The sequence below is a fragment of the Orcinus orca genome, chromosome 6, assembly GCF_937001465.1.
Source record: "Orcinus orca chromosome 6, mOrcOrc1.1, whole genome shotgun sequence".
NCBI lineage: Eukaryota > Metazoa > Chordata > Mammalia > Artiodactyla > Delphinidae > Orcinus > Orcinus orca.
Genome location: NC_064564.1, coordinates 83,659,734 through 83,685,488, shown reverse-complemented (window position 1 = coordinate 83,685,488; position 25,755 = coordinate 83,659,734). Strand labels below are relative to the sequence as shown.

The window sequence follows — 25,755 nt, the reverse complement described above, 5'->3', positions numbered from 1 at the left end:
GACCAAGAAATTCCTCAGGGGAATGGTCTCATCAACATGGATGTTACAGTGGTATCCCTGGCAGCACAGCGAATGTCCCAAAGATGAACCTGCCCACCTATAACTGAGTTGCTCTCAGGACATGGCTCAGTTTCGGGCAAAGTGGACACAGTCCAACTCCAAGATCTGAGTCAGGGCCATATTAATGCATTTCTGTACCTGAAGAGAGGCCAGCCTAACCCTCTCTCAACCACCTGAATTCCCATACCCGGAAAGGAAATTTGTTCCCCTGGTATAAGAGGCAGCAGCTATAGCAAATGTGGCAGTGAATCGTGACCAGAAAGAATACTATTCAAAGTTACTCCCTTAAGCCGTATACTGAATTTGGGGGATTCAGTCCTATTCAAAATGGAGGGACTTGGGGATGATCTATCAATATAAGATCTATCCTAGCCCATTTGGATAGTTCCATCCCAAGTCAGAGGCCCTTCGTTTTACTTCTGGTATTCTGCTGGAAAGCCTCTGTGCAAAAGGACAAGGAATTTCCTTGCCAAAGAGTCAAGCTTTAACTAAAGGGCTTATGTTTACTCTTGGCCAAATGAAGATAAATCATTATTGTTTTCCAGTGATATTTTCCCTATGATTCCTCCCAATTATCTGGTATTTCCAGGCTGATTTCTGATTCTTCATCCCATGCAGGATAGGTACCAAGCCGCTGTTCTGAGTAGTTCCCAGCACACATATACACATGAACACGTATGAGCACATACTCACATAACCTCCAAAGTACTTGACCAGCCTCTTTGGACTGGTTTGGGCCAGCGTTCAAGGCAGCATTCTTAAAATGCCCTGTATGGTGCTTCTTCTTAGGGGAAATAATAGTATCCTTTGCAGGTGGACCCTGCACAATGATCCAGACTGAATAACTACAGCAAACGATAGCCCTGAGCTCCTGTGAGACTGTACTGAAAGCACTTATCAGACACCAGTCTCATGGGTAGTAAAATGCAGAGACTGGAAGAAGCTGTGCAAATCCATACGGAATATATATAGTATAGATTATTCCAAGCCATGCTTTGCATTTTGTATTTTACTTAATACCCTCATTGCCACTGGAGAAAGCATCTTAGAAGACTTGGAAAAGCAAAGCAAAGTAGGTCTCTCCTAGCTATTACAGATATAAGTGCCAAAGGCCCAAGGAAGCATTCTAGCCTATCATGTGGTTGTAATTAATATATGCCACTCAGTGACTTGCTGCCTCTTCTTGCCCTCCCTTCTCCATTCTGCATTATTCAAGGCAGAGCAAACCAGAGTGAGTAAATCTCACGACCTAGTCTTCCCTTTAAGCAGGAAGCTCCTTGTTCCAATAAATGAATTACATTTGGCAGAGAAGAGAAGATGACAATATCCACCTATTATTTCTTCTTACTTAACCCCTAATTAACATGAAGCTCAGGTGCTGGGAAAGACACAGGAAGGATAAAAAGCAGGCTATGATTAAGCTACCACTAAGTCACTGCATCATAAATGGTCAATTCTTTAAAATCATTTATGATGCTTTAGTTGAGAACAGGCCTTTTGCTGGTCTTTGGCTCCTTGATGTCATGTAGAGCAACTGGCTGCTGTACATTTAAATCAGAGTCAATGCTAGCAGGCGCTGTCTCCTCTTCATGTGTTTCTGGCTGGTGAAGTAGCTCAGAGACAGTGCAGTGTTCTTCCTCATGACTCTCTGAAGGACAGGTGGGGTCAGAGAGGTTATCTTTGGTACCCCCGTGTTCTCCAGATGCTGGGATTTCCTGATGGTTTTCCACTTCTCCAGGCCCTGAAAGCTCATGAGCACATATACTTGGCCTGGTCTCCAGCTGCCCAGAGGTCCCAGAGGGCTGAGTCAAAACCTTAGCTGGCTCAGCACTGGCCCCAGACACTTGAGAAGACTCCAAAGTTTTGTCAGCCTCACTGAATTTAAGGTCCTGATCACTGCTGATAACCAAAACTGGAGAGGAGGATTCTGCAGGCATTTGTTCAGGGTCCCATTTGTTCTGTTTCGGCCACGGGAATGAAAGATCCAGCTTCTTTCCAAACCTTAGTTTTGAATCACTTGCCACTGCACTACTCCCTTTCCCCTCATTACCTCCCTCAAATAGAGTTGACAACTTCTTAAAACTGGACATTAAACCAGTCTCTGCTGCCCTATTGCCAGAGGAGGAAGGCGAGGAAAAGAAAGAGCTCAGTGGTTTCCGATAGTCAGTAGCAGAGGATGGGAAATGGAGTTTTGGCCAATTGATCATGTTTGGGATTTCAAAATGAGGACTTGGCTGCTCCGTTCCCTTGGGGACTGCGGGTGGACCTTTCTGGGCATCAAGTATCCCATAGTTTTCTTTGGCACAAAGCACAGGTTCCTCCATCGGACAGTGAGAAAGGTACCCTTGGGTTTCCAGTGTGGCACTCTGGCCAACACTTGCCTCACTGAACACTGTAGTATTGGTTTCTAGTGAATTGGTTGCCTGTAGCTCTAAGAAGTCTTGGTTTGTGGAGGCAGATTGCATATCTGGCTCTGGCTCAAGAGGAAGAGGTAGGTGAATTGGAGGAGGAAGCTCTTTGGCAATCCAGGTAGGTTCTGGATGCAACTGTGCTGGCAATGAGATATGCTCTGCTTCCAATGATGCCTCTGTGTCTGTACCCTGCAACATCCCCATGTCTCCTTCATCACTCAGAGACAAGACTCCTTGCCCAGTATTGTCCCCTGAGACAGAAGATGCAGTCTCAATTGTTTCAGAACGTTGGGGTTCTGGAATATTGTCAGGAATATTATTGTTTTCCATTTCAGTTGTTAGGTTAGGATCATCCGTCAAGGTCTCCGAGTCTGACTTTGCACTAACCACAGTCATTCTACAGTCACTGACTATAGCTTCTGAATTGAGTGCTCCAAAGGTAGCTTCTTTCCACAAATTTTCGGGAGGTACTGATTCTCCAGTATGTCTGGAACCACCATTTTGAAGCAATGCAGTAGCTGGAATAGATGATTCTTGTTTGTATGTCTCTGGTTTGGGACTTTTAAAAAGTCCAAATAACTCACCTTTGAGAGGCTGAGATGATGCACCAGAAGAAAAAGAGAAAAAGGAGTTTTTCTTTGGAGGTTTAGGAGAAGAGAAAAGCTCAGAGAAAGTTTTAGGAGGTTCAATTAAGGACCCAGAGAAAGACTTCACTTTGGTCACAAACCCTGAAAGCATTTCTACTGAAGATTCCAACATTGATTTGTCTTCCACTTTATCTGCATCTTGACTCTGGAGGTGCCCTGTACATCCTGGCTCCACAGAGGAAGAAGCTGGCTCCAGGATCTGTGTTAAGACCTCATCAGGGGCCTTTTCTAAGGGCAAGTTCAGTGGGTCACTAGTAAATCTTTCACTTTGGTGGTATGTAGTACATGTGTCAAAATGGTTGAGCTTTTCAACCAAATGGCTATCATGTGAAAAAGAGCTGGCTGGTGAGTCACTCAGAAAGGCTTCCTGTATGAAAGCCTCTTCTTCATGGGGAGATACCTCAAGGGTCTCTGGACCAATGAGCAGTGTTTCAGACTGTGCCTGAAATTGTGGTGAATGAGGAACAATGTCTTTTTGTGACTGACTTACCTGGAAATCTTTTAAAGATGTCCCTGGTCCAATACTGGGACCTAGTTTTCCTGGATAGTTGTTTTCTACATTGAACTCATCTGCAAGGGAGGTAACCTTAGTGGTGTTGCTAATGGAAACACAAGGAACCATTTGCTGTTCATGAACTACCTCCGGGACTATGTTACCTCTAATGTCATTAGAATCTTCTCTAGTCATTGTATTACTCATGTCTACAAAAACACTTGGCTTCTTACAGGCCTGGGAAGTCACTGGAGCAACAGCTGAAAGGCTGTGTTTTTCCCCAGGAGTCTGCTGCTTTTCATCCAAAAAGGACAAGTTGAAGAAACTGAAAGAGCTATTAAGAGAGGTATTCTTCTTGCTGCCTGAGTTAGCAGTGGAAAAAAAGGAAGGAAGTGTGAATAGCCCTTCTCCTTGAGATGTGGTTCTTGGTAGAGTAGTAAAGGCTCTGTTCTCAGATTTTTCAGATCCAGTCAGGAAAGAAAATATACTCTTTCTGGTTGGTAATTCTGGTTGGGATGGAGATGTTGTGGCAGTTGAAAAACTCTGGTCTTTGTCAGAAAAATGATCTTGTTCATTTGAATTTCTTCTGCTCAGAATATCTAATGATATTTTATCACTTCTTGGAACTACTGTCACTGTAGACACACCACTAGTCTCTACTGAAGAATCTCTGGAGGATTCTTTGAGACAACCTGTTGAGAAAGATGAATTTGGTGACTGGTAGAGTTGGTGGTCTCTGGAGGGTGCCTCTTCGTCAGTCAAATGATCACCCTGGATCTCCCTAATTGATGGTTCCTTTAGCTCACTGTCATCAATAGTAGTCTGCTTGTTCAGATTTCTAACTCGAACCTTCCCTTTAGAGGAAACTGGTGCAGCAGGAAAGTTCCCAACATCCTGTTTAGTTAGATGTGCAGGATTAGGACTTGACTTGACCTCATCCTTATTAGTCACTGAAGAAACAGACATATTTTCAGTTGTCTGTTTAGGAGATACATTGGTTTTAAAGAAATCCCCAAGGGAACCAAAAACACTTGAAACACCAGGAGACTCATTCTTTTCCTGAGATGATATCTTTCTATTTTTATCACCATTCTTTTCTAAATTTGGTGATCCTTCTTTATTCACCTGGGTTTTAAAGAAGTTCAAAAATCGAGATTCCTGTTTCTCGTTTGCTACTGCACTTACTGAAGAGTCTTCTCCCCGACCAAAGAGTTTCAGTGCACTTTTAAATAATGTTCTCTCAGACTCTTTGGAAGACTGGTCCTGAGGAGGCTCACAATTCTTGCATTCATCCCTACTAAACTGTGATACAAGAGGAATTGAAACAGAATCAGCTGTAATCATCTTGTCGTCTTCTATATCTGATTGAGCCTGAGAAGTTGTTTGGTTTACCTGGAAAACAGATTTTAACAAATTTTGTTTTTTCACATGAACGCTTTTATTTAAAGGGAATTCTTTCTTCATATTTTTAGTAAATTCTGGTCGCTGAACATTGGATACCATTTGTCTCTCTGAATCCTTCTTGAGAAGACTTTCTTCCTCATTTTGGGAGTTACTCTCTAGTTGCTTACTCAAGATTAATGACTGAAGACCATCATTTGTGATCTCTGCTAAGTTTGATTGCTGATCTATTTTCTGCATGGCTGAAGACTCTAAGGATTCATTCTTATCAAAATTCAAAGTACTTCCAGTTGAAGCACCCAAAGCAGAAAATGACGAAGTCACTTTGTTCAATGATGACATCTCTTCTGTTTGCTGTGGGATGTTAGTCTTATTTTCAGGATGAACCAAAGAGGCAGCTTCTTCAGAAGAAGACTGGATCCACTGGAAACTGGAAAGGTTAACTGATGAATCCTTCACTAGAGTCTGATTCTTATCTCCCTTTATAATTTGATTTTTATTTAAGACATGATTACCAATCGTTCGGGGCTGATTTCTGAGATCCAATGTACACTCAGAGTCTTCAGAACCACCCAGCCTTTCTTTAAAAGAGGCAAAATCTCCCTTTGACTTTTGAGGAGTATAGCCTGAAAAATCTAATGGTTGATCCCTTTGGCCATAACTTGACTTTTCAAGTACTTGTGAAAACATTCCTAAATTTAGATACATTGGTCCCTCACTTCTTGGCAAAACTACAGATAAATCAAGAGGGTCATCAATTGGTTCCTCTTCAACATACCACAGTAATTCATCTTCCCTGTCAAGTACTTTAAAACTGTAAGCAGGAATAGTGCTATCATCTAATGTAATACTTGATAGATCATTTGTCTGTAAGTCACAATTCAAATACTCTTCATAAGAACAATCAGGTATAAATAAATATGCATACTGCCCAGTAGAATCAGTAAGGAAAGAATAGATATATTGACCATCGTGGAACATAAAATATCCATAATCTCCCTCCTCCGATGGCCACCACACTCCATTTTCAAGACATGACAACCATTCCTGGTATTCATAACAAACACTTGAATAAACAAAGTTTTCATCCATTCTTAATGAGTCTAGATCAACTACGGGGCATGTACTCTTCTCATAACCTGAAGAACAACTTAAGTCAATGGGCAATTCTTCTAGTGCCTTCTTAGTCTCATTAATTGGAAGATAACCAGAATTTCCATATAATGAGTTAGCTGCCCACATATCACCTCTCAATAAGTAATCTTCATTAAATGCTAACTGGTTGAATGATTCATGTGGTAAGTCACACCAAACGACACTGTTTAGATTTGTTCTCCACTCCAAGATATTTGCATTTTGATCTTTTTGGCAAAAATTTATTGCTGGATTTTCTGAGTCAGGCCACAAGAAAACATCGGCTGATGGAAATGTATTTTGATTCAACATATAATAAACTGGCTGAAGTTTTCTGGAATTTTTAGAGAAATCTTTTATATCAGAATCCCATTCATAAGAGAAAGGATTGTTCATCTCTTCAAAAGCCTGATAGTGGTTTGATTGACTAAGAATGTTAGTATTTAGCACAGGTGAATTTAACTTGTTAGAATTTTCATGTAGTTTTGCCTCAAGAGCATGGTGTGGTGTCTGCCTCTTAGCCAAAGATTTCTCTAATAGGTCCTGCTGAGCAGTTGGAGTGCAGTGAAGTACACTGTTCTCAGAAGAGGGGAAATTCTTTTCACTTCGTTGGTTTTTCCATGTAGGAGGGCAATAATGGCTACCAACCCAAGCATCAGATAATGGTATGTTTTCTTTAGGTAAAGATAAGCAGCTTTTTATGAAGCCAGAAGTTTCCTGTTTTTCATGGTTCCTCTGGTTCTCAAAAGTCACACATGAAGTAACAGGGATCTCATCCAAGGATAAATGTTTTTTTCCATTCAAACCCTTTAGGTCACCTAAAGACATGGACTTTGTTTCATCTGGCTTACAATCAGTCATACTGCTATTTGATATCAAGTTAAATATTCCAGAGAATAAGCTCAGTGTATTATTCCTGTGAGGAGAGTCATCTTTCTTCACATTTAATTCTTGTTGATTAGACAAGTTTTCAAGAGAAGAAAACCTGTTAAACAGGCCAGAAACGAGGCCTCCTTGGGTTCTTTTCTTGGAAGCTTTATCTACAAGTTTGTCATCACTCATTTCATCAACCAAGGTGGGTTTCGAAATGGTAGAAGTAAACGCTAATGAAGAGTCTGGTACTGTTGAGGATGTCACTTGTGTAAAATTCTTACTTCCTCCTAAAGAATCTGAAGGTATATGCTCTTTGGACACAACTCCAGGAATGTTTAAGGTATCTCTTTCACAGTTCTCTATTGCTGTGTGGTCACTTGAGTGTAATTCCTCTATACTCCCAAATTTCCCAAGATCATTAATAATACTTGGAGCCGAATAAGACTTTATTTTATTAAGTGTGACATCTTCAGGAGTATTTATTTGGTCACTCTTATTAGATGTCTTTATATCACCAAATTTCCCTAGATTACTATGAATATTTGGAACTGAACTAGATTTTATTGAACTAAGTTTGGCATTTGCATGGCAATTTCTTTGGATCTCTTCATCAGTGGTTACTGCTGAGCCATGAAAACTCTGGTCATTGACAGTTTTATGGCCGTCAGTGAAAGAAAATTTAAACAAAGGGAGCATGCTTCCTTTCTCTCTTACATCCTGCTGCTTTTCAGAATGACTAAGAACTTTGAAAATTGGAATATCTAATTTTCCACTAAAGGAAAAGGAATGCCCACCTTTCTTAGGGCCCCTTTCCCATCCATCTTCCTCCAACTGGTGAATTTTCATAGAGTCTGACAAAGTTTCCTTTGAATAGGTCTCAGGGGAAGTGAGCAAAAACTGGCTAAAGGATTTTCTGAGTGGCTCAAGGAAATCATCATCACCAGTAATTTTGTCCCCCTCTAATGGTTTTGAAGATGGCTCTTTATTTGCAGTTCTGCTGTCAGCTTCACAATGATGTCCTAAAGTATCTTTGGCACATATTTTTCGTTGATCTGGTAACAGAGACAGATCTGTACAGGGTTCTCTTTCCAATGGACTCGCAACATCATCTTTCTCATTTGCAGAATGAGCTAAGTTAGAATGTTCAATGGCTGCTTGGGAAGACAACAAATCCTCACTTAGGGGCATTTGATAGTGAGGAGTTTCTCTATCACTCCTATCCAAAGTGACAATGTTACTGTCATTGCCAAGGGTATCTTCCCTTTGATTTGACTCCGAACCACACGCAACAAAGTTTTCCTTTCTCGTTGGCTTGCTCCGGTCATCATCTTTTTTGGTTTCATCCTTTTCCAAAAAGATTTTTAATGGATTTAGCATGCTGCAAACAGACTTTATAACTGAACTCTGACTCTGTGAAGCAGAGTCCCTTCCAATAGTTTCTGTTGGATCCTGAAAGTTTAAACTTCCAGTTTTACTGTCCATGTGCTCATTTTCAGAGGTTTTGTCATGTTTGCCAACGTCCTTATTGTCAACTGTTTGAGAAGATAATGGAGATGGAGATTGTATGGAAAGACCCTTCTCTGATACTGACTTGGCTCTGGGTCTAGATGGCGAATTAATCGCCTCTGTCTGATTAAGAGTTTCTGTTTTCTCTGGAACTAAATAAACCAGCTTTTCCACAGAGGTTGTTAGATGCTTTGTGCCTGAACCCACCTTTTCTGTGAGTGAACTGAATAAAGAACCAACAGCACATTTTACTCCATTCAGCTCAGGGAAAGAGATGGCTTTGTCCTTGTCATTCTTGGCAATGTTTAAAGATGGTATTTGATCCCCTGGCATTTTCTGTTCTGCATTATTAACAGTACTATTGTGTTTAAGTGTTTCTTTAGTTTTTGAAAGGGAGCCAAATCTATTAATCTCCTCTTCCTTCTCTGCTAAATATTCTGACACTGTTTCTACCAAACACTGAAGCTCATCCATTGTATCAATATAGTCCTCCTTGGGTTCCTCAATAGAGGAAGGGGTCATCTCTTCCATGGGGCACCCAGACAGATTTCCAAGTGTGTCTGTAGCACAATTCATCCTTTGTGATGCGAATGCAGGATTTGCTCTATAATATTCTTCTGGAAAACCTCCAATATGATGGACATTGGATGGATGACATGTTGGTGACAGTAAATCTTCCTGCTTATCATAAACGGGGGAACCCAGAAGTTCATCAGAAGTACTGCTGGCAGAATCTTCAAGAATATCTAATGGAGTGAAATTAGTGACATGCTGGATTAAGCCAGATGCCTTTTCACAGTCCTTAGAACAACCAGGAAGATCATAATCATGACTTTCCAAGTTAGTGGTCCACATGCCACTCTTAACCACAAATCCATTTTTGTAGGGACGCAAAACTGGGTAATTTTGTTCCTTCTTCTCAACGTGGCAAAGGTTACAATTTTCAGTGTTAGGATATGTACTTTTCAAGTTAGTCTTAGTTCCTGATTTATCATCATATTGGCTTTTTTCACTGTCTTCAAAATGACTATATAAGGGTGTCTTTTTCCTTCTCCTATCTATTGTATCATATTTCTGAGGATATCTAGAGAAAGTAGATGTTTCAAACTTAAGGTCATAATTAAAGGCAGTAGAGAATTCTGTCTCTTGGCTTTGAGATGGTATCTTTTTCCAATTCTTATACTTTGGTTGTATTTGTTGGCTGTAATATTTATCAGTTTTTGAAAGAGTTCTCACTTCTTTTACCCCTTCGTCCTTTAAGTTTATGTTACTGTTTTCTAGAGCTTCTTGTGACATCTTCCCCTCTATCTCCTCATATATACCTTCTTGCTCTTCACAGTCAACATCAGAGAAATATGAAATAATCCTAATTTTGTCATTTTGAACCTGTAAGCCTTGTCTGATGTAAAGAGATAAAAATGGAAGAATAGTAAGGCAAGAAAAAAAGGAAAAACAGGGAAAAGGAAGAAAAATTATAAGATTTAGTACATATTCAATGAGAAAACTAAAATTAATAAAATTATCAATTTGATAAAACCATTCAGACTGAAAAGACAAGATAAGGAAATCCACATGTTCTTAAATCAGTATTATAGCAATGTAGTCAAAAAGTTTTTCCACATTAGAAAAAGAATACCTAAAACAACTTTAAAATACTTCACTTGCTACCATTAACTATTTAGGATCCTTTTGTTTTCTAAGAAAGAAAGAAACAAACAAAATGAACATATTCCATCAATATTTAGAATATATTTACAATGCCAAAGTTTAGAACTGTTAAATAATCCATAAAAATATATCAAGGGATTTCAAGAAATCTAAATTTGTTGATGAATTTGGATCTGAAAAGCCGCCAAGCTGTTAACTTGCTGAAGGTTGTATTTTAGGCAGTACAGCCAAGAATATAGTCAAACATACTACTTTTAAAAATATATATATGTATAAAAGATAATAAAAATAATCTTTGACTACCATAAGTCAAACCCTGTTATAGTACCACAAAGAGAAAATTATTTAAAGCATCATAATTTGTCGTTTGTGAAATCTAAAGGCTATATGTATTGAGGATCACAGTGAAATGAAAACCTTTCCCTATACTGATTACAGAATCAGAAGCTACACGCCCAACTTAAGTCAGTGAATACAGAAGACAGCCAACCTTACTTTCACTGAAGTTAGAGACTGCCTATTTCCTGGGTACTGAGGTGGGGGTGGAGAGAAGGCCTGCAGACTCAGAGCTTGTCAGCTCAATGTGTTCTTTTATAGATCTAACAGCCATTAGCATTTATTTAGGAAACAGAAACAACATCAAAGTGGTCACTTAGTCACTAAAAATCGTCAAGAGTGAGAAACAGAATACTAACACAATCTCAGGTATCATACCAGAGACCCTTAATTACAAAAAGAAAGGTAACTTTACATTGGAGAAATCTAGTATGTATGCCAGATTAACCAAGAGATCAAACTAAACGTCAACAATAATGAGACAAGGTAAAATGTGACTGCTGAGGCATTGTGAAGGAAACATCTATGCAGTGTTTTTTGCCAAAAATGTTTAACCTGATTCTAAACATGAAAAAACAATCAGATCAAACCAAATTAAGAGGCATTCTCAAAACTGGTTGGGACTCTTCAAAAAATGTTAGTGCCTCAAAAGACAAAAAGAAAAAAAAAAAAGTATGGGAATTTTGTTAGGTTATAGGAGACTACAGAAACAGGGAAATTACATGTAATGTACCATAATCCTTAATTGGATCCTGCATCAAAAAGGAAAAAATATATATAAAGAACATTATTGGGACAACTGGAAAATTTTAAATATGGTCTATATGTTAAATAATATCATTGTATTGTCAAATTTCTTGAGTGTGATCATAATATTAAGGTTATGTAAGAGAAAGTCCTCTTTCTTAGGAGTTACATGCTGAAGTACCTCCTGGTAAAGTAACATGGTATCTGCAACTTACTTTCAAATGGTTCAGAAAAAAAAAATGTATGTGTGGGACTTCCCTGGAGGTCCAGTGGTTAGGACTCTGTGCTTTCACTGCTGAGGGCCCAGGTTCAAGCCCTGGTTGGGGAACTAAGATCCCACAAGCTATGTGATGCAGCCAAAAAAAGAAAATGTGTGTGTATATAAACATATATGAGAGAGAATGAGATAAAGTAAATGTAACAGAATGTTAATACAACTGGCAAATCTAGGCAACATGAATATGTGTGTTCATTGTACTGTTTCTCTAAATTTTAAGTCTGATTTTTTTTAAAGTTGGGTGAAGAGTAGGGAGCATATATGTATGTATTTGCTTTTATACTAATAAATATATGATGATGGTCTACGGAAGGGTAATAAGAAACAAGGGTGGTAAGAGAACTAGGAGACAGGAAGGTGATGCAGTAGAAGAGGACAACAGGTGTGGGTGGAAAATTCTTTGCTGTATAGTACGTAGCACACCTTAATATATTTTTACATGTAAATGTTTTATGTATTTAAGAAATTAATAAAAAGGTTTTCTTTTTTTAAGTCCAGCAAAAGTACTGAATCTGCTATAGTGAGATCATATTGGTTTTCTTCTGAAGTTCCCAGGGAAATATTTAGGTAGGAAGAATTATCCAAGCATGTAACATCTGTGATTTTCTTTTTTTTAATCTTGGTGAAAGGTGTATCAAAATCACTGGCTGGGCAGAGAGATGAGCAGGTTTTTTTCAGCCATCCACCCCAAGTGGGCCTGCCCTCACCTGATGATCATAAAGAAAGTTCTAACTGATGGATATGCATAAATGTGAACATATGGAAGAGGAAAAAAAAAGACAGAATCTACATAAAATGGCTGCAGGTTGATCCACCATACTGCTGTATTTCCTCTGTCACCTCAGGTTAAGGTACCCAAATCCTTGATGTCAGTTGCATCCTGGGACCTGCATACTAGGAAGAGAAAGTGCTTTGTTCCCAATACCCACCTGAGGGCCCGCCGCTCTGGATAATCGAGGTCATAACTTTGCACAGAGTCATTGCAAGAGTCCCGGGAACTGCCCTGAAGCAGCAGCTGCTGTGGCAATCGCGCAGGCACAGGGAATTGGTGCACAGAAGCATTGGGCTGGGAAGTCGTATGGTAAAGAGGTGGGATGCTATTGCTGGCCTCACTGCGATAGTCACTATCTCGGTCATCAACGGCACTATCAGGATCTTCAAAAGCTGTGGAATAAGCAGAGTCAGTCAAAGCACCCCAGCTTTACTTAGTTCTTCAGAATTTTTTTCTGCTTCTAACTGTTGTAGCCACAAGCCTGGACCTTGAGAACAACAGCAAACTGAGCTGCACATGAGCCCAGTGACCTCAAGTCATGCAAAAAACTGTCTCAATATCCACAAGTCTCTCTCCTTATCGAATGAGATAAGACATTTGGTTTAATTTTAGTGCTGATTCTTAGAGGAGTTCCAAGTTGCATTTTCCCAATGCAGAATTCTCTGGAATTCTGCTTCTCTAAGCTATCATAACCCTAGTAAAAATCTGCTTTTAAATGTCTTAAATAGATTCTGCCCCTGTACTATTACCAAAATGGGGCAAAAGGGGGAGAAACAGTTTTTCCATCTCTTAGAAAAGAGAAATTTTTGTTTAAAGTTAGCATGGTGTTTTCAGACTCTAAAAACACATGGTTGAATCAAATAAGCAGGTCCACCATCGGAAGCTGGTCCAAGAAATCAGGAAGGTCAAAGCCAAGACTTAGAAGTCAAGTTAAAAGTTCTAGATGCAGCTGAGAACAGCAGCAGTCTTACTGTCTTGCTGCAACATTGGGTTTTTCTAATAATTTCTGTCGAGCACCCACACTCTGGGCTCAGAATTCCCATCCCAAGCCTGGGCTGAAGAAGAGGAAAACATGTGCACTGTCAATGGGGTCTTACTGACAATGCAGCCTAGTTTATCTAACAGCAGTGACTACAATTTCATAGAATTATTTCTGCTTTTCAGGCCAGCACCTGACTAGCTACAGTTTTTTCTTGATGTTAGCTAAAATGACCACAGTTACAAATCCTGCTCCAAGCAAAAGTAAAAATATGCAATACTGTGCTTGGAAAAGGAATTCAACCTAATAGTGTGCTGTAGTTTATTTTATATAGAAGTCATTTCTGATACCATATCCATATGTGTATAATTAATAAGGTCCCATATGTTCTTTCTTGCCAAGTTTCTATTAGGCTCACAATAAGGAAAAGGAACATTCACCATCCAAAATGGAGATACTTTTAGCAGATGATGGACTCCTCATATTAGGAATTTAAAAAAAATCTTGGTAGCAATGTGGACAGTGGAAGCCTCCTAATGACCATAAATTAGGCTTTTACAAGTAGGAGATAAGAACATATACTGACACAGTGGAAACAGAAAAGAGTTAATGAACTAGAGAAAAAAATCCAGACAGAAATAATACAACCTGGGGACAAACGGAAGGTAATAGGGAAATGACCCCTTGGCTTCTACATCAGACAACTTCGTAGATAATCCCACTAAAAGAGACAGGGAACACACAACATGTGGGTTCCAGACAACACTTGGGGTTACAGCTGGGAGTAGGGGTAAGAAGATCTTACAAGCTTTTCCCACTTGAGTTTAAGGCAACATGTGAACATGAGAAAAGAAGAGAATGATCAGAACTCCAGGGGAAAAAATCAGTATGAGAAAGAGGCTAAGCTTCAAATGGTCAGGAACAATACCAATCAAACATAGGGGATGCAAAGCATTCTGATTACAAAGCACTCTGATCACACATTAGGAAAGAGAGACTTTGGAGGTACTGATTTTAGACCTTGATGCATTTGCTGTTCTGAAGACTAGAAAGGATCAAGGGACAAAAACCAGTATGCCATTCAGACTTAATTCTTTCTGAACTCATGGAAGGAGTAAGTGTGAAGAAGTCAGCGCTGGATTATTCATGCATACAGATGAGGGGGCAGAGGCAACAAAAGAGACAAAGCCAAAAGTCTATTTAAACTCTGGTAGGAGAATATGCTATTAGTTTATAATCTAGAGAACCAAGATTTAGTCTCCAAAGAAGCAGCAGTGATAGACAATCCTACTGCTTATGAGTCCAGAAGAGGGTAGCTCAGCCAGAGGTAGGAGCCCAGGATCCAGAGCCAGAAACTACCTGGATAGACCCTTAGTTTCTCACTGCATCTGACCTACTACTCCTTAATAATGCTCTGCTTTATTCTGTTAAGCTAAGGGGAGGAATATTCCAAAAATTCCTAAAGGCTGACACATTTCCACACTGAAGGAATAAAGGGCAAATACTAAGAAATAAAGTGTCAGGACTTCCCTGGTGGTGCAGTGGTTGAGAATACGCCTGCTAATGCAGTGGACATGGGTTTGAGCTCTGGTCCGGGAAGATACCACATGCCTCGGAGCAACTAAGCCCGTGCACCACAACTACTGAGCCTGCGGTCTAGAGCCCGTGAGCCACAACTACTGAGCCTGTGTGCCACAACTGCTGAAGCCTGCACACCTAGAGCCCGTGCTCCACAACAAGAGAAGCCACCGCAATGAGGGGCCTGCGCACTGCAGCGAAGAAGCCCCCGCTTGCTGCAACTAGAGAAAGCCCATGTGCAGCAACGAAGACCCAACGCAGCCAAAAATAAATAAATAAATCTATTTTTAAAAAAAGAAACAAAGTGCCTGTGGAAAGAAGAGGCCAGCAGTAGAAGAAAAGAGAGTATGAAAAGTAGGAGGGGACAGGAAAAAGGAAATACGAGGAAGTGAGGTGAGACAAAGGACAGGAGCAGAAAAAGGGTAGGTCAAGGGCAACAGCCAGCTTTTCTCCCCCTATACCATCCCTAGTTTCCTCATAAAGTAAATCTCCTAGCACCACCAAAGTTGATTAGAAACTAAAGAGGCAAATTAAGGAAAAGCCTTGAATGAAAGAATTGTACTTTCAGTGTAGCAGCGACAGTCTGTTACTGGCTCTACACTCTACCCCACAGTAGTATTTCACCTAGAACAGAAAACTTCTGGCTTCACTGAGAAAGACAGACTGAGTACAGGTTTGGTTACTCAGCTTAAGGCGGACTTGTGAGCTAGTTTGAGGGCAAAATTTGAAAAGTCCCTTGAACTTAAAAGGCTGGGAAAATTTACTCATTCAAATATTTATTGAGTACCTATCAGTGAAGGCTAAACAACACAGAAGACTCAGCATATAGAGTCAGTCTAATAGCAGAGAGAAAATATGGATACAAATACAAGGATGTATCTATCATGAGAATAGTACTAACCAAGTGCTGTATGAGTTGACGGTCAGGTCATTTCCTGTTAGGGTGAACAAGGAAATCATTATGGAAGATATGACTCTGAAAGACTGGAGGGTTTTCAATAGGTGAAGATGGGGGGCGGGGGAATACCTTCTGGAATCTGGACAAAAGCAATGGCATGAGTAAAGGCCTGATGGTGGAAAGGCTATATATATTTTGGCAAAACATTTTGTAGCTCATTTAGCAGGTACATGAAAGGACATGGAAGGGAATGAGAGAAAATAAACCTGGAAGAGTAGGATCGGGAAAGTAATTTAATCTGGGGCAAACATGGGCCCCAGGCAGAAAGCAGGCACTCAAACAAAAGAGAATGAAATACTGAACAACAAGGCTCTCTAGTATGTGGTGCTCCTGGATTAAGTCCCCATCTTTAAATCCAGAATACAGGGAGAATTTTCAGAGAAGGAAACAGAATTCAAACCTTTTTTTTCTTTTTTCATGGCTTACTTTTTTCTATTTGAAAACCTTAAGTTATCTGAGCTCTCTTAGGCTGCCTTTGAGTAGTTTCCTGGTGCAAATACCTAGGATTCAGATGACAGAAAGTACATGCCCCATAAGAAATTCTAGTGACAGGACAAAATTTGGCCTCTCTTAGTATCTATTGGATATCTAATCATTGGGACTCAGTCAACCCACCCACCTCCCCTGTTAGATAGGTAACACAGACAGTAATGTCAGCCTAGGGCTGTGAATCTTGTTGGAAAGAAGTAGATGCCCACTCTCTACGCTCAAAGTTGAACAAAGTTGGGCTTCAGCCTAGCTGGCCTGCTCCAAGGAAAGTCAAACCACGTCCTCAGCCTCTTGTTCACATCACAAAACCAATGACCCCTCCTAGGATGAACCTTCTCCTTCTAGTCACTGCACTCCTTAGCTAAGAGACCAAAGGAGAGAGTTTCCTCCAAAAGGTAGCTGACGGTACTACTTGGCTCTGGGGAAGAAAAATCAGGAGATCCTGTCAGGATTATAACTGAAACTTTGGTTTGAAATGAAATTTCTCTCGCGCGCACACACACACACACACACACACACACACACACACACACACACAGTCTTCAGGAAACCAGCCTGAAAGGATATAACTTCCCACTGCAGGTAACTGTCTCCTGAGATTCAAGTAGGGGAAGAGGAGGGAATGGAATTATATATGCTTATATGCATGAATATCCAGCTTCATAGTCAGAGGGGGTATGTTAAAGGGTATGATCAAGAAAATTATAAGGTATTCAAATTCTTACGTACTCTGTTGGTCTCCCCAGCCCAAATAGGTCCAGTGACCTAAGAAAACCACAAGTGGTAGCAAAGAAGAAGAGTGATAGACAATTTTAGGACAAATTCAAAGAACATTTTCCATCCCACCAATTATTATATACCTTACCTTACTTGAGCCTACCCTACTTGTATTCCATTTATTTTTCATAACATGTAGAGGGCATATGCCTTCTACCAAGCAAAGTACTCTTGCTCTCTGCAATTCACTGTATAGAGAATAACAAAAAACTACTGCTTCCGGGGACTTCCCTGGCAGTCCAGTGGTTAAGACTCTGCACTTCCAATGCACGGGGCACGGGTTCGATCCCTGGTTTGGGGAACTAAGATTCCACATGGCACATAGTGCAGCCAAAAAATTAAAAAATAAATTATAAAAATAAAAACTACTGGGCTTCCCTGGTGGCGCAGTGGTTGGGAGTCCACCTGCCGATGCAGGGGATGCGGGTTCGTGCCCCGGTCTGGGAGGATCCCGCGTGCCGCGGAGCAGCTGGGCCCATGAGCCGTGGCCGCTGGGCCTGCGCGTCCGGAGCCTGTGCTTCGCAGCGGGAGAGGCCGCAGCGGTGAGAGGCCCGCGTACCGCAAAAACAAACAAACAAAAACAAACAAACAAACAAACAAAAACCCTACTGCTTCCATACTCTTTTAAACCTCCTTCTGGCTGAGGTCTCTCTTAGAACAACATCACTGAGGAGCTAATATACTGTTCCATATTCAAAATGAGAAAAATTTAATCAGCTTCTAAGAAACCTTTCCTTATCTCTATGTTCACCAAACCTGAATCTACTGCAATATATCTATGAGAAGCTCAGACCTGGTTACAGTGGGAAAGTGAGTGATTCCCTTACCCAAGAGTGATGACATCCAATTTTGCTGCTCTCTATTGAAAGTTAAAAGGCCAAAGAATGGGCTTCCCTGGTGGCGCAGTGGTTAAGATTCCGCCTGCTAATGCAGGAAACACACGTTCGAGCCCTGGTCCGGTAAGATCCCACATGCCACGGAGCAACTAAGCCTATGCACCACAACTATTGAGCCTGCGCTCTAGAGCCCGTGAGCCACAACTACTGAAGCCCACACACCTAGAGGCCGTGCTCTGCAACAAGAGAAACCACTGCAATGAGAAGCCCGCGCACCACAAGTAAAAGTAGCCCCTGCTCTCTGCAACCAGAGAAATCTTGTGCACAGCAACAAAGACCCAATGCAGCCAAAAATTAATTAATTAAAGAATCAAAAAATTAAATTAAATTTAAAAATTAAAAAAAAAAAGCCAGCGGGCTTCCCTGGTGGCGCAGTGGTTGAGAGTCTGCCTGCTAATGCAGGGAACACGGGTTCGAGTCCTGGTCTGGGAGGATCCCTCATGCCGCGGAGCAACTGGGCCCATGAGCCACAACTACTGAGCCTGCGCGTCTGGAGCCTGTGCTCCGCAACAAGAGAGGCCGCGATACTGAGAGGTTCACGCACCGCGATGAAGAGTGGCCCCCGCTTGCCACAACTAGAGATATAGCCCTCGCACAGAAACGAAGACCCAGCACAGCAAAAATAAATTAATTAATAAACTCCTACCCCCAACATCTTCTTAAAAAAAAAAAAAAAAAGCCAGGGCTTCCCTGGTGGCGCAGTTGTTGAGAGTCCGCCTGCCGATGCAGGGGACACGGGTTCGTGCCCTAGTCTGGGAAGATCCCATATGCCACAGAGTGGCTAGGCCCGTGAGCCATGGCCGCTGAGCCTGCGCGTCCGGAGCCTGTGCTCCGCAACAGGAGAGGCCACAACAGTGAGAGGCCCGCGTACCACAAAAAAAAAAAAAAAAAAAAAGCCAAAGAATGGTATTAATCTCTAGTCTTCCAATATGTAATAAAACACTGTAGCGGGGACTTCCTGGTGGCGTAGTGGTTAAGAATCCGCCTGCCAATGCAGCAGATACGGGCTCGAGCCCTGGTCCGGGAAGATCCCACATGTCGTGGAGCAACTAAGCCCATGCGCCACAACTACTGAGCTTGTGCTCTAGAGCCCGCAAGCCACAACTACTGAAGCTTGCGCACCTAGAGCCTGTGCTCTGCAACAAGAGAAGCCACCGCAATGAGAAGCCAGCACACCATAACAAAGAATAGCCCCTGCTCAATGCAACTAGAGAAAGCCCACATGCAGCAAAGAAGACACAATGCAGCCAAAAAAACAAACAAAAAAAAAACCACTGTAGCCTACTGGGCGCGCAGAGATAGCCACTTTTTTCTGAATTGCCTATAAGTTTTTTAATAAAATCCATTAAAACACAGAGGCTTTGACAGAAGAAAACTGAAAACAATTCCTACTCATTTTTCAAGATTAAAAAATTCAATGTTAATTAAATTTAAATCCTATCCCACAGCTGAACTGAATTTGAGGCAACTAATGTGACAAGGAAATCACTAAAAATGGGCCTTTATCCCAAGAAACAAGGAATAATGTGGCTTCATAGTTAAGAATATGGATACAGAAATCAAAGCTAAATTCTTCTGGCTCTGCCATGTACTAGCTATAAGATCTTGAAAAGGTTATTATAGATGTTTCCTCATCTGTAATTTGAGAATGATAATAATATAAGTCTCATTGGTTTCTGTAAGGATTACAAGAGAAAATCCATGTAAAGTACTTAGCACAGGTCCCCAGAAAAGAGTAAGCAATTTGCATTTCTTGTTGTTTTGTCATGTTGCCAGATTTTTGCTTGCCTTATAGGTTCCTAACAAATAGGTAGCAGGAAGATCAGCACACTCCAACAGTTGTAATGCCAGCTGAAGGATCAACAACGTCTGGGTTAAAAAGTCCTCAGAGTTCTGAGGGTGCAGCTACCTTAATTAAATGTTTGCCTTAAGACGCAAAATTCTGGAAGCACTGAATGATTCCAACACAGGCTGGTTTCACTACCTGAGTTAACTCCCAATCCTGGGGAAATGGGATTACAAATCAGTCACAGGCTGTGTAACTACACAGGGAGAGTTTTCTTCCTATGTACTCACCTTTTTCCTACCACCTATATCTCTTTCTTCTCATGTTAGTTTAGTGTGCAATTTTTAAATTTTTAATAATTTATTTAACTTTCTAACCATGGAGTGGAGGATAAAAATTCTCCTAGGCTATAGTGCAGTTGCCATAGCAAACATTAGAGGGTAATTACCTTGTTTCTTTTTAAAAGAAAACTGAAAAATAATCACATAGAACTTCAAAATACACCTATCAAGCTAGATGGCTTCAGGCAAGTGACAATGCTGCATCTCACTGAAACTCTGGGCCCAAAGAGTGCTCTCTTTGCATTACACAGCCTCATTCTTGAACACCCAACAGCACTGCATAGCAGTTTCTTGTACATAGTAGGTGTTCAATAAATATCTCTTGTATGAATAAATCAAACGAATAATTTGATCCCATCTACTGGGTCCATCCCTAAACCATGAAAATAACAACAGTTATGCTCTCTGACTAACTAGTTCCCTATTCTCACTTCAGCCTGGTACCATTGTAAGAGAAATAACACCAGTTTAATTAGGCCAAGTTTCCTTCCTCACCCCAAAAAAGCACTAAAACATATCAGTAGTCAGTAGAACAATTACTGTGGATAGTTAGGTTTTGCTAGGCATAAGAACCAAGAAAAGGAGGGCGGAAATGTTCCAGGAAAAGAAATTATACATTCAAAGGCCCATTCAGTGAACTGAAAATAGTTCCAGCGTTACCTGAATGAGAAGCTGAAGGGTTATGGAAGAACCTGATCAAAGTGAGTCTTAAGTACATGTATGTTTAGAAATTTAGTAATGTTAGGAGTTTGTAATTATCTGGAGGATAATACAGAGCTATCACAGCTTTTAAGCAGGGGAGAGACAGGATCAGATTTGTCATTTTAGAAAGAGAATGGTGGTACAGTGTGGCCACTGGTTGGTACAGTAGGTAGACTGAAGACGTGTCAGGGAGGCTAGTAAGAGGCTATTGCACTGACCTAATGATGGCTTGAACTAAGGAAGTAGCAGAGGGAGCAGAGAAAAGTAGATACATTCATAAGATACGTCGGAGGTAAAGTCAATACGGTTTGATAAGTAACTGAATGTGGAAAGTGAGGAAAATAAAGCCTAGATAATATTGCCCAGGTTTTTAGCTTGAGCTACTGGGTGGATATGACATCATTCATTAAAAGAAATACAAAAGAGGGGAAGGTTCAAAGCGGTGATGATGAATTTAATGTTAGATGTATTTATCGGCTTTGTGGTAACTATGAGACATCTCAAATGACTATATCTGGTAGACAGCTGGATATATGAGAAAAGAGATGTGGAGCAGAAGACTTGGATGTTTTCAGAACACAATCTCCCATGAGGACAGGAATTTTTCTTCTTTGTTCCTTGCTATATCCTTAGTGCCTAAACAGTGCCTGGTACAAAGCAGAATCTCAACAAATATTTGTAACTGAATAGATAAAAATTAAATAAAAACAATGAGGTAGAGAGTATAGGATAAGAAAAAGACTGTATATAGGAGAAGGGGGGAAGCTATAGAACAGCCACATTTAAAAAGCAGACAGACAAAAAAAAAAAAGAACTGACAATATAGTGTTGGAGAGGCTATGGAGCATCTAGAAATCTCATACGTGGCTGGCAAGAATGCAAAGTGGTAGGCCTCTTTGGAAAATAATCTGGGCATTTCTTATGAAGTTATACACACACCATACAATCCAGCAATCCCCTTCCTATATATTTACCCAAGAGAAATAAAAACATGTTCATACAAAATCCTATATACAAATGTTTACAGTTGCTTAATTCATATTCACTAAAAATTGGAAACAGAAGTATCCTTCAGCTGATGAATAGGTAAACAAACCATGGTACATCCATACAGTAGAGTACTACTCAGGAATAAAAAGGAATAAACTAGTGACACACGTAGATGAGTCCCAAATGCATTATGATAAGTGAAACAAGCCAGGCTCAAAGCTACATATTATATAATTCCACTTATATGACTTTCTGGAAAAGGCAAAACTTAGGGACAGAAAACAGATTAGTGGTTGTCACAGGCCAAGAATGGGAGAAGTTGACTATAAAGGGTTTAAGGGAATTTTTAGGGTTGATGGAGCTGCTCTATATCTTGAGTGTGGTTACAGTTACATGACTGTATGTGTTTGACAAAATTCATAGGACTGTACACTAAAAGGGAGAATTTTACTATATGTAAATTATACATTAATAAATCTGACTTTTAAAAAAAGGAAGAGTCCACAAAGGAGTCTGCAAAGAAGCTGGAGAGGAAGAAAACCATGGCATTGTGGTCCCTGGAGTCAGGAAAACAAGGTTTCAAGGAAGGAGTGAGTGGTTAACAAGTAGCAGTGCTACAGAGCAGTCAAAATAAAACTGAGAAAGTCCTACTGAATTTAGAAACAAAAAAGTTACGCATCATTTTTATGACAAATTTTAATGAATGAAAGCTAGAGCACAGTCTGTTCAGAAGCAAATGGAAGGAAGCACACGCAGTGGAAAATGGAGACATCAAGACATTCTACAATTCATGCAGTAAAATGTTCAACGTAAGCAAGGTGGAGGGTATTACTTATCACAGGACATCAAAAAGGTAGTAAGCAGAGAAAAGATACTGGCCAAACGAGCTGCAGAAAAACCTCCAAGTACATTAAGAGCGTATTAGAAAACCAGTAACATTCTCAAACTGGGCATTCACACATATCAAATGAGTGTCAAACTGGAAATTTTAATGAACAGGCTAATGTTTCCTACCTCCCTGGAGCTTCAAACCTCTTCAAGCTCACATACTTAACAAATGAATAACCAATTACCCTCTAGCTCAGTGTCACCTTATGCTAAGAGAAAGGCTGTCTAGAAAACTAGAGCCTCTACTGGCAATGACATTTTATTTACAATGTTATGAGCTCTCTTCAGATATATTAGCATACCAAGTATACGACAAGTCCAAAACCAAGGAACTCTGGATACTTCAAAACTATTCCTAAAATTCCTCTCTACTTTATCTCCCGTGTCCAATCTGTCAACAAGCTTAGTAATTAAGTCTATTTAAGTCTCCTTCCTACTGTCCCTTCCTCATAGGTTTTACTCTCCTTATCAAAGAACTTATTACCTCATGCCTGAATTATTACAGATTTTTGATTGGACTTAAGACCTTCTAATCTCTGTCCCATTCAATCTACTTAGCAGACTGCAACAAGACGAATTTTCCTAAATCCAGCTTCTAATCACATCATTACCCTTTTAACAACTTACAACTCTTTATAAAGGAGTATATTTATCTCCCTGGCTTTCAAACCCCTCTATAATCTGATACCAAATAAATATCAAAGCTCACTGTTAACCAGTCCCGCAAAACAAAGTTTCTGTTATGACAAACAGATTGTCATAGTTCCTATGCTTGCCATACTCAGGAGATGGGGAGATGAATAAGCCCAATTTCTCCTATCTGTCCCCCAACTTCTGAAGCTGGAATATCCTTCACTTCTATTCCTTCTTGGTGTAATGGAAATGGTTTGAGCTTTGGAACCAAATAAACCTAAATTCAAAGCCATCTCTTACTAGCTGTGTAACCTTAGACTGGTTAACTTCTCTACACTTCTCTTCATCATCTATAAAGAGTGAAGAGTAATACCACTTACCTCTCAGGTTTGCATAAGCATTGAAAAATCACAGCATTTAATTACCATGTTCTAGACAAATGGTAATTACTCAATAAATATTCCCTATCCTCCCTTATATAACTGGAATTCATTCATAAGTTCCACTTAAACAACTCTCCTTAAACAATGAGCAACGACTCTAGTACAGTGTCTCTATTAACAATCAAAATAAGAACCGTCCGTCTCTTTCTTAAAAGCTAAACATACACCAACCCATATGATCCAGCCGTTCCACTCCTAGGTATTTAACCAAGAGAAGTGAAAACACACGATCATGTGAATGTTCATATTAATTATAATAACTGGAAAAAACCCAAATGCCTATCAACAAGTGAATGGATAAACAAAACGTGGTATACCCATATAATAGAACACTACTCAATAAAAAGAAACAAATTACTGATACACTCAACAAAATGGAAGAATCTCAAATCCTTCTGCTGAGTGAAGGAAGCTAGACACAAAGGACTGCATGGTGTATGTTTCTATTTTATATAAAACTCTAGGAAACCAAATTTAATCTATAGTGATAGAAAGCCTATCAGTGGTTGCCTGAAGCCAGGGGTTGGGAGAAGGATGAATGCAAAGAGCATAAGGAAATGTTTAGAGGTAATGGAAATGTTCTGTATTTTGATCATGGTGGTAGTTTCACTGGTATATACATCTATCAAAACCAATCAAAATGTACACTTCAAATGGGTGAATCTTTTGCATGTATATTATATCTCAACAAAGTTGATTTTTTAAAAACACCTGCCTTAGAATTTGATTCATTTTATTGCTTGCCTTAGTCCTATGCATCCCATCCCTAGCCTAGGTTGTAAGTTCCCTGAGTGGAAGATCCAATCTTATACTCCCTTTTGGTCCTTCCAATGCTCGGCACAGAAATCCTATACTTGAAGAAGTTAACAACTGAATAAAAGCAGGTTCTTCTTAATCTTAGAAAGCAGTGTCTTTAAATTTTAAGAAGAATTACTTGAGCCTCTTGTTTAAAATGTAGATTCCTAGACCATACTCCCATAGATTCTAATTCAAAATGCCTGGAGTGGCTTGGGCATCTACATTTGTTGTTGTTGTATCTGCCTTTTCAATAAGCAACTAATGCCAAATGATTCTTGAATTACATTTTGAAAAACACAGCTACAGGATTTGCTATATGAAAAAAGCCAGTCTCTCAAACAGAAGCACAGTGCTCCTGCGCTGATGGAAGGAGACAGCCAGATGAGCTATCCTACTGAGCTTGGAGACCAGCTCACTGCGATCATACAGGGAAATGAAACAATTCTAGCAGGTCCAGGATCCAATTAAAAATGAATCCTCTTTCCAGTAAGGCAAAGGTTCGGCACTTATCCCTGTTGACTAGGCTACAGCAACACAGGCTTCTGCCTATTTCATCCTGTTTCTAGTGGAAAACGTAAGAAATCAGAAATAGTCACATTAAAAAAATAAGGTCCATAAGTATCAAACAAAACACCCCCAAACAACTATTACATCACCAATTAATAGTCCAGTGATGGTCAATTTTTCTATGACAATGAAATGACAGGAGATTTGAGCCCTAGACTTGAAGTGAACAGCCATCTGTCTAGAATAGCAGTGACAGGACTCACCTATCAATTACTAAATTGTAGTAATTACCAGGTAGCTCACAAAGGACAATAAAGTCAAACATTAGAAATTATTCCCTTCCTTTTTCGAGACAGTAGATTTCTTTCCATGGAAAACAGTAAAGAACCTATAATTAAGAAAAGTACTTCAAACCTGACATAGGGGAATAACAAAAAGAAACTATTGACCAAACTTCCTTGTGAATATAGATACAAAAATCCAAAATAAAATAGAAGCAAATCAAACATAGCATTACATCAAAAGAATGCTTTAAAAAAATACTTTTACCATAATCAAGTAAATTAAAGGAAGGCAAAATGATTTATTAATAGAAATTGATTAATGCATTCATCGCTGTTTGTAAGTCAAAGGAAAATACCCATGAATAACTAGGCAAGTACTAT

At 39.9% G+C, this 25,755-nt stretch overlaps 1 protein-coding gene across 10 annotated transcripts in view; it reads right to left on the bottom strand.

Moving 5' to 3' along the window:
- UNC13B (unc-13 homolog B) overlaps positions 1 to 25,755 on the bottom strand; it is a 225,468-nt gene that overhangs the window by 94,604 nt on the left and 105,109 nt on the right. For 3 of the 10 annotated variants that reach the window (XM_049711628.1, XM_049711631.1, XM_049711630.1), the window contains 3 exons: positions 17,059 to 17,094; positions 12,483 to 12,717; positions 3,609 to 9,924 (listed from right to left, as the gene is read on the bottom strand). In XM_049711628.1, coding sequence (XP_049567585.1) covers positions 3,609 to 9,924; positions 12,483 to 12,717; positions 17,059 to 17,094 — 6,587 coding nt within the window. Of the gene's footprint in view, positions 1 to 1,554; positions 9,925 to 12,482; positions 12,718 to 17,058; positions 17,095 to 25,755 lie in introns of all 10 variants that reach the window. The other 7 variants (XM_033431063.2, XM_012533622.3, XM_004271399.3 and 4 more) reach the window with 4 other exon arrangements.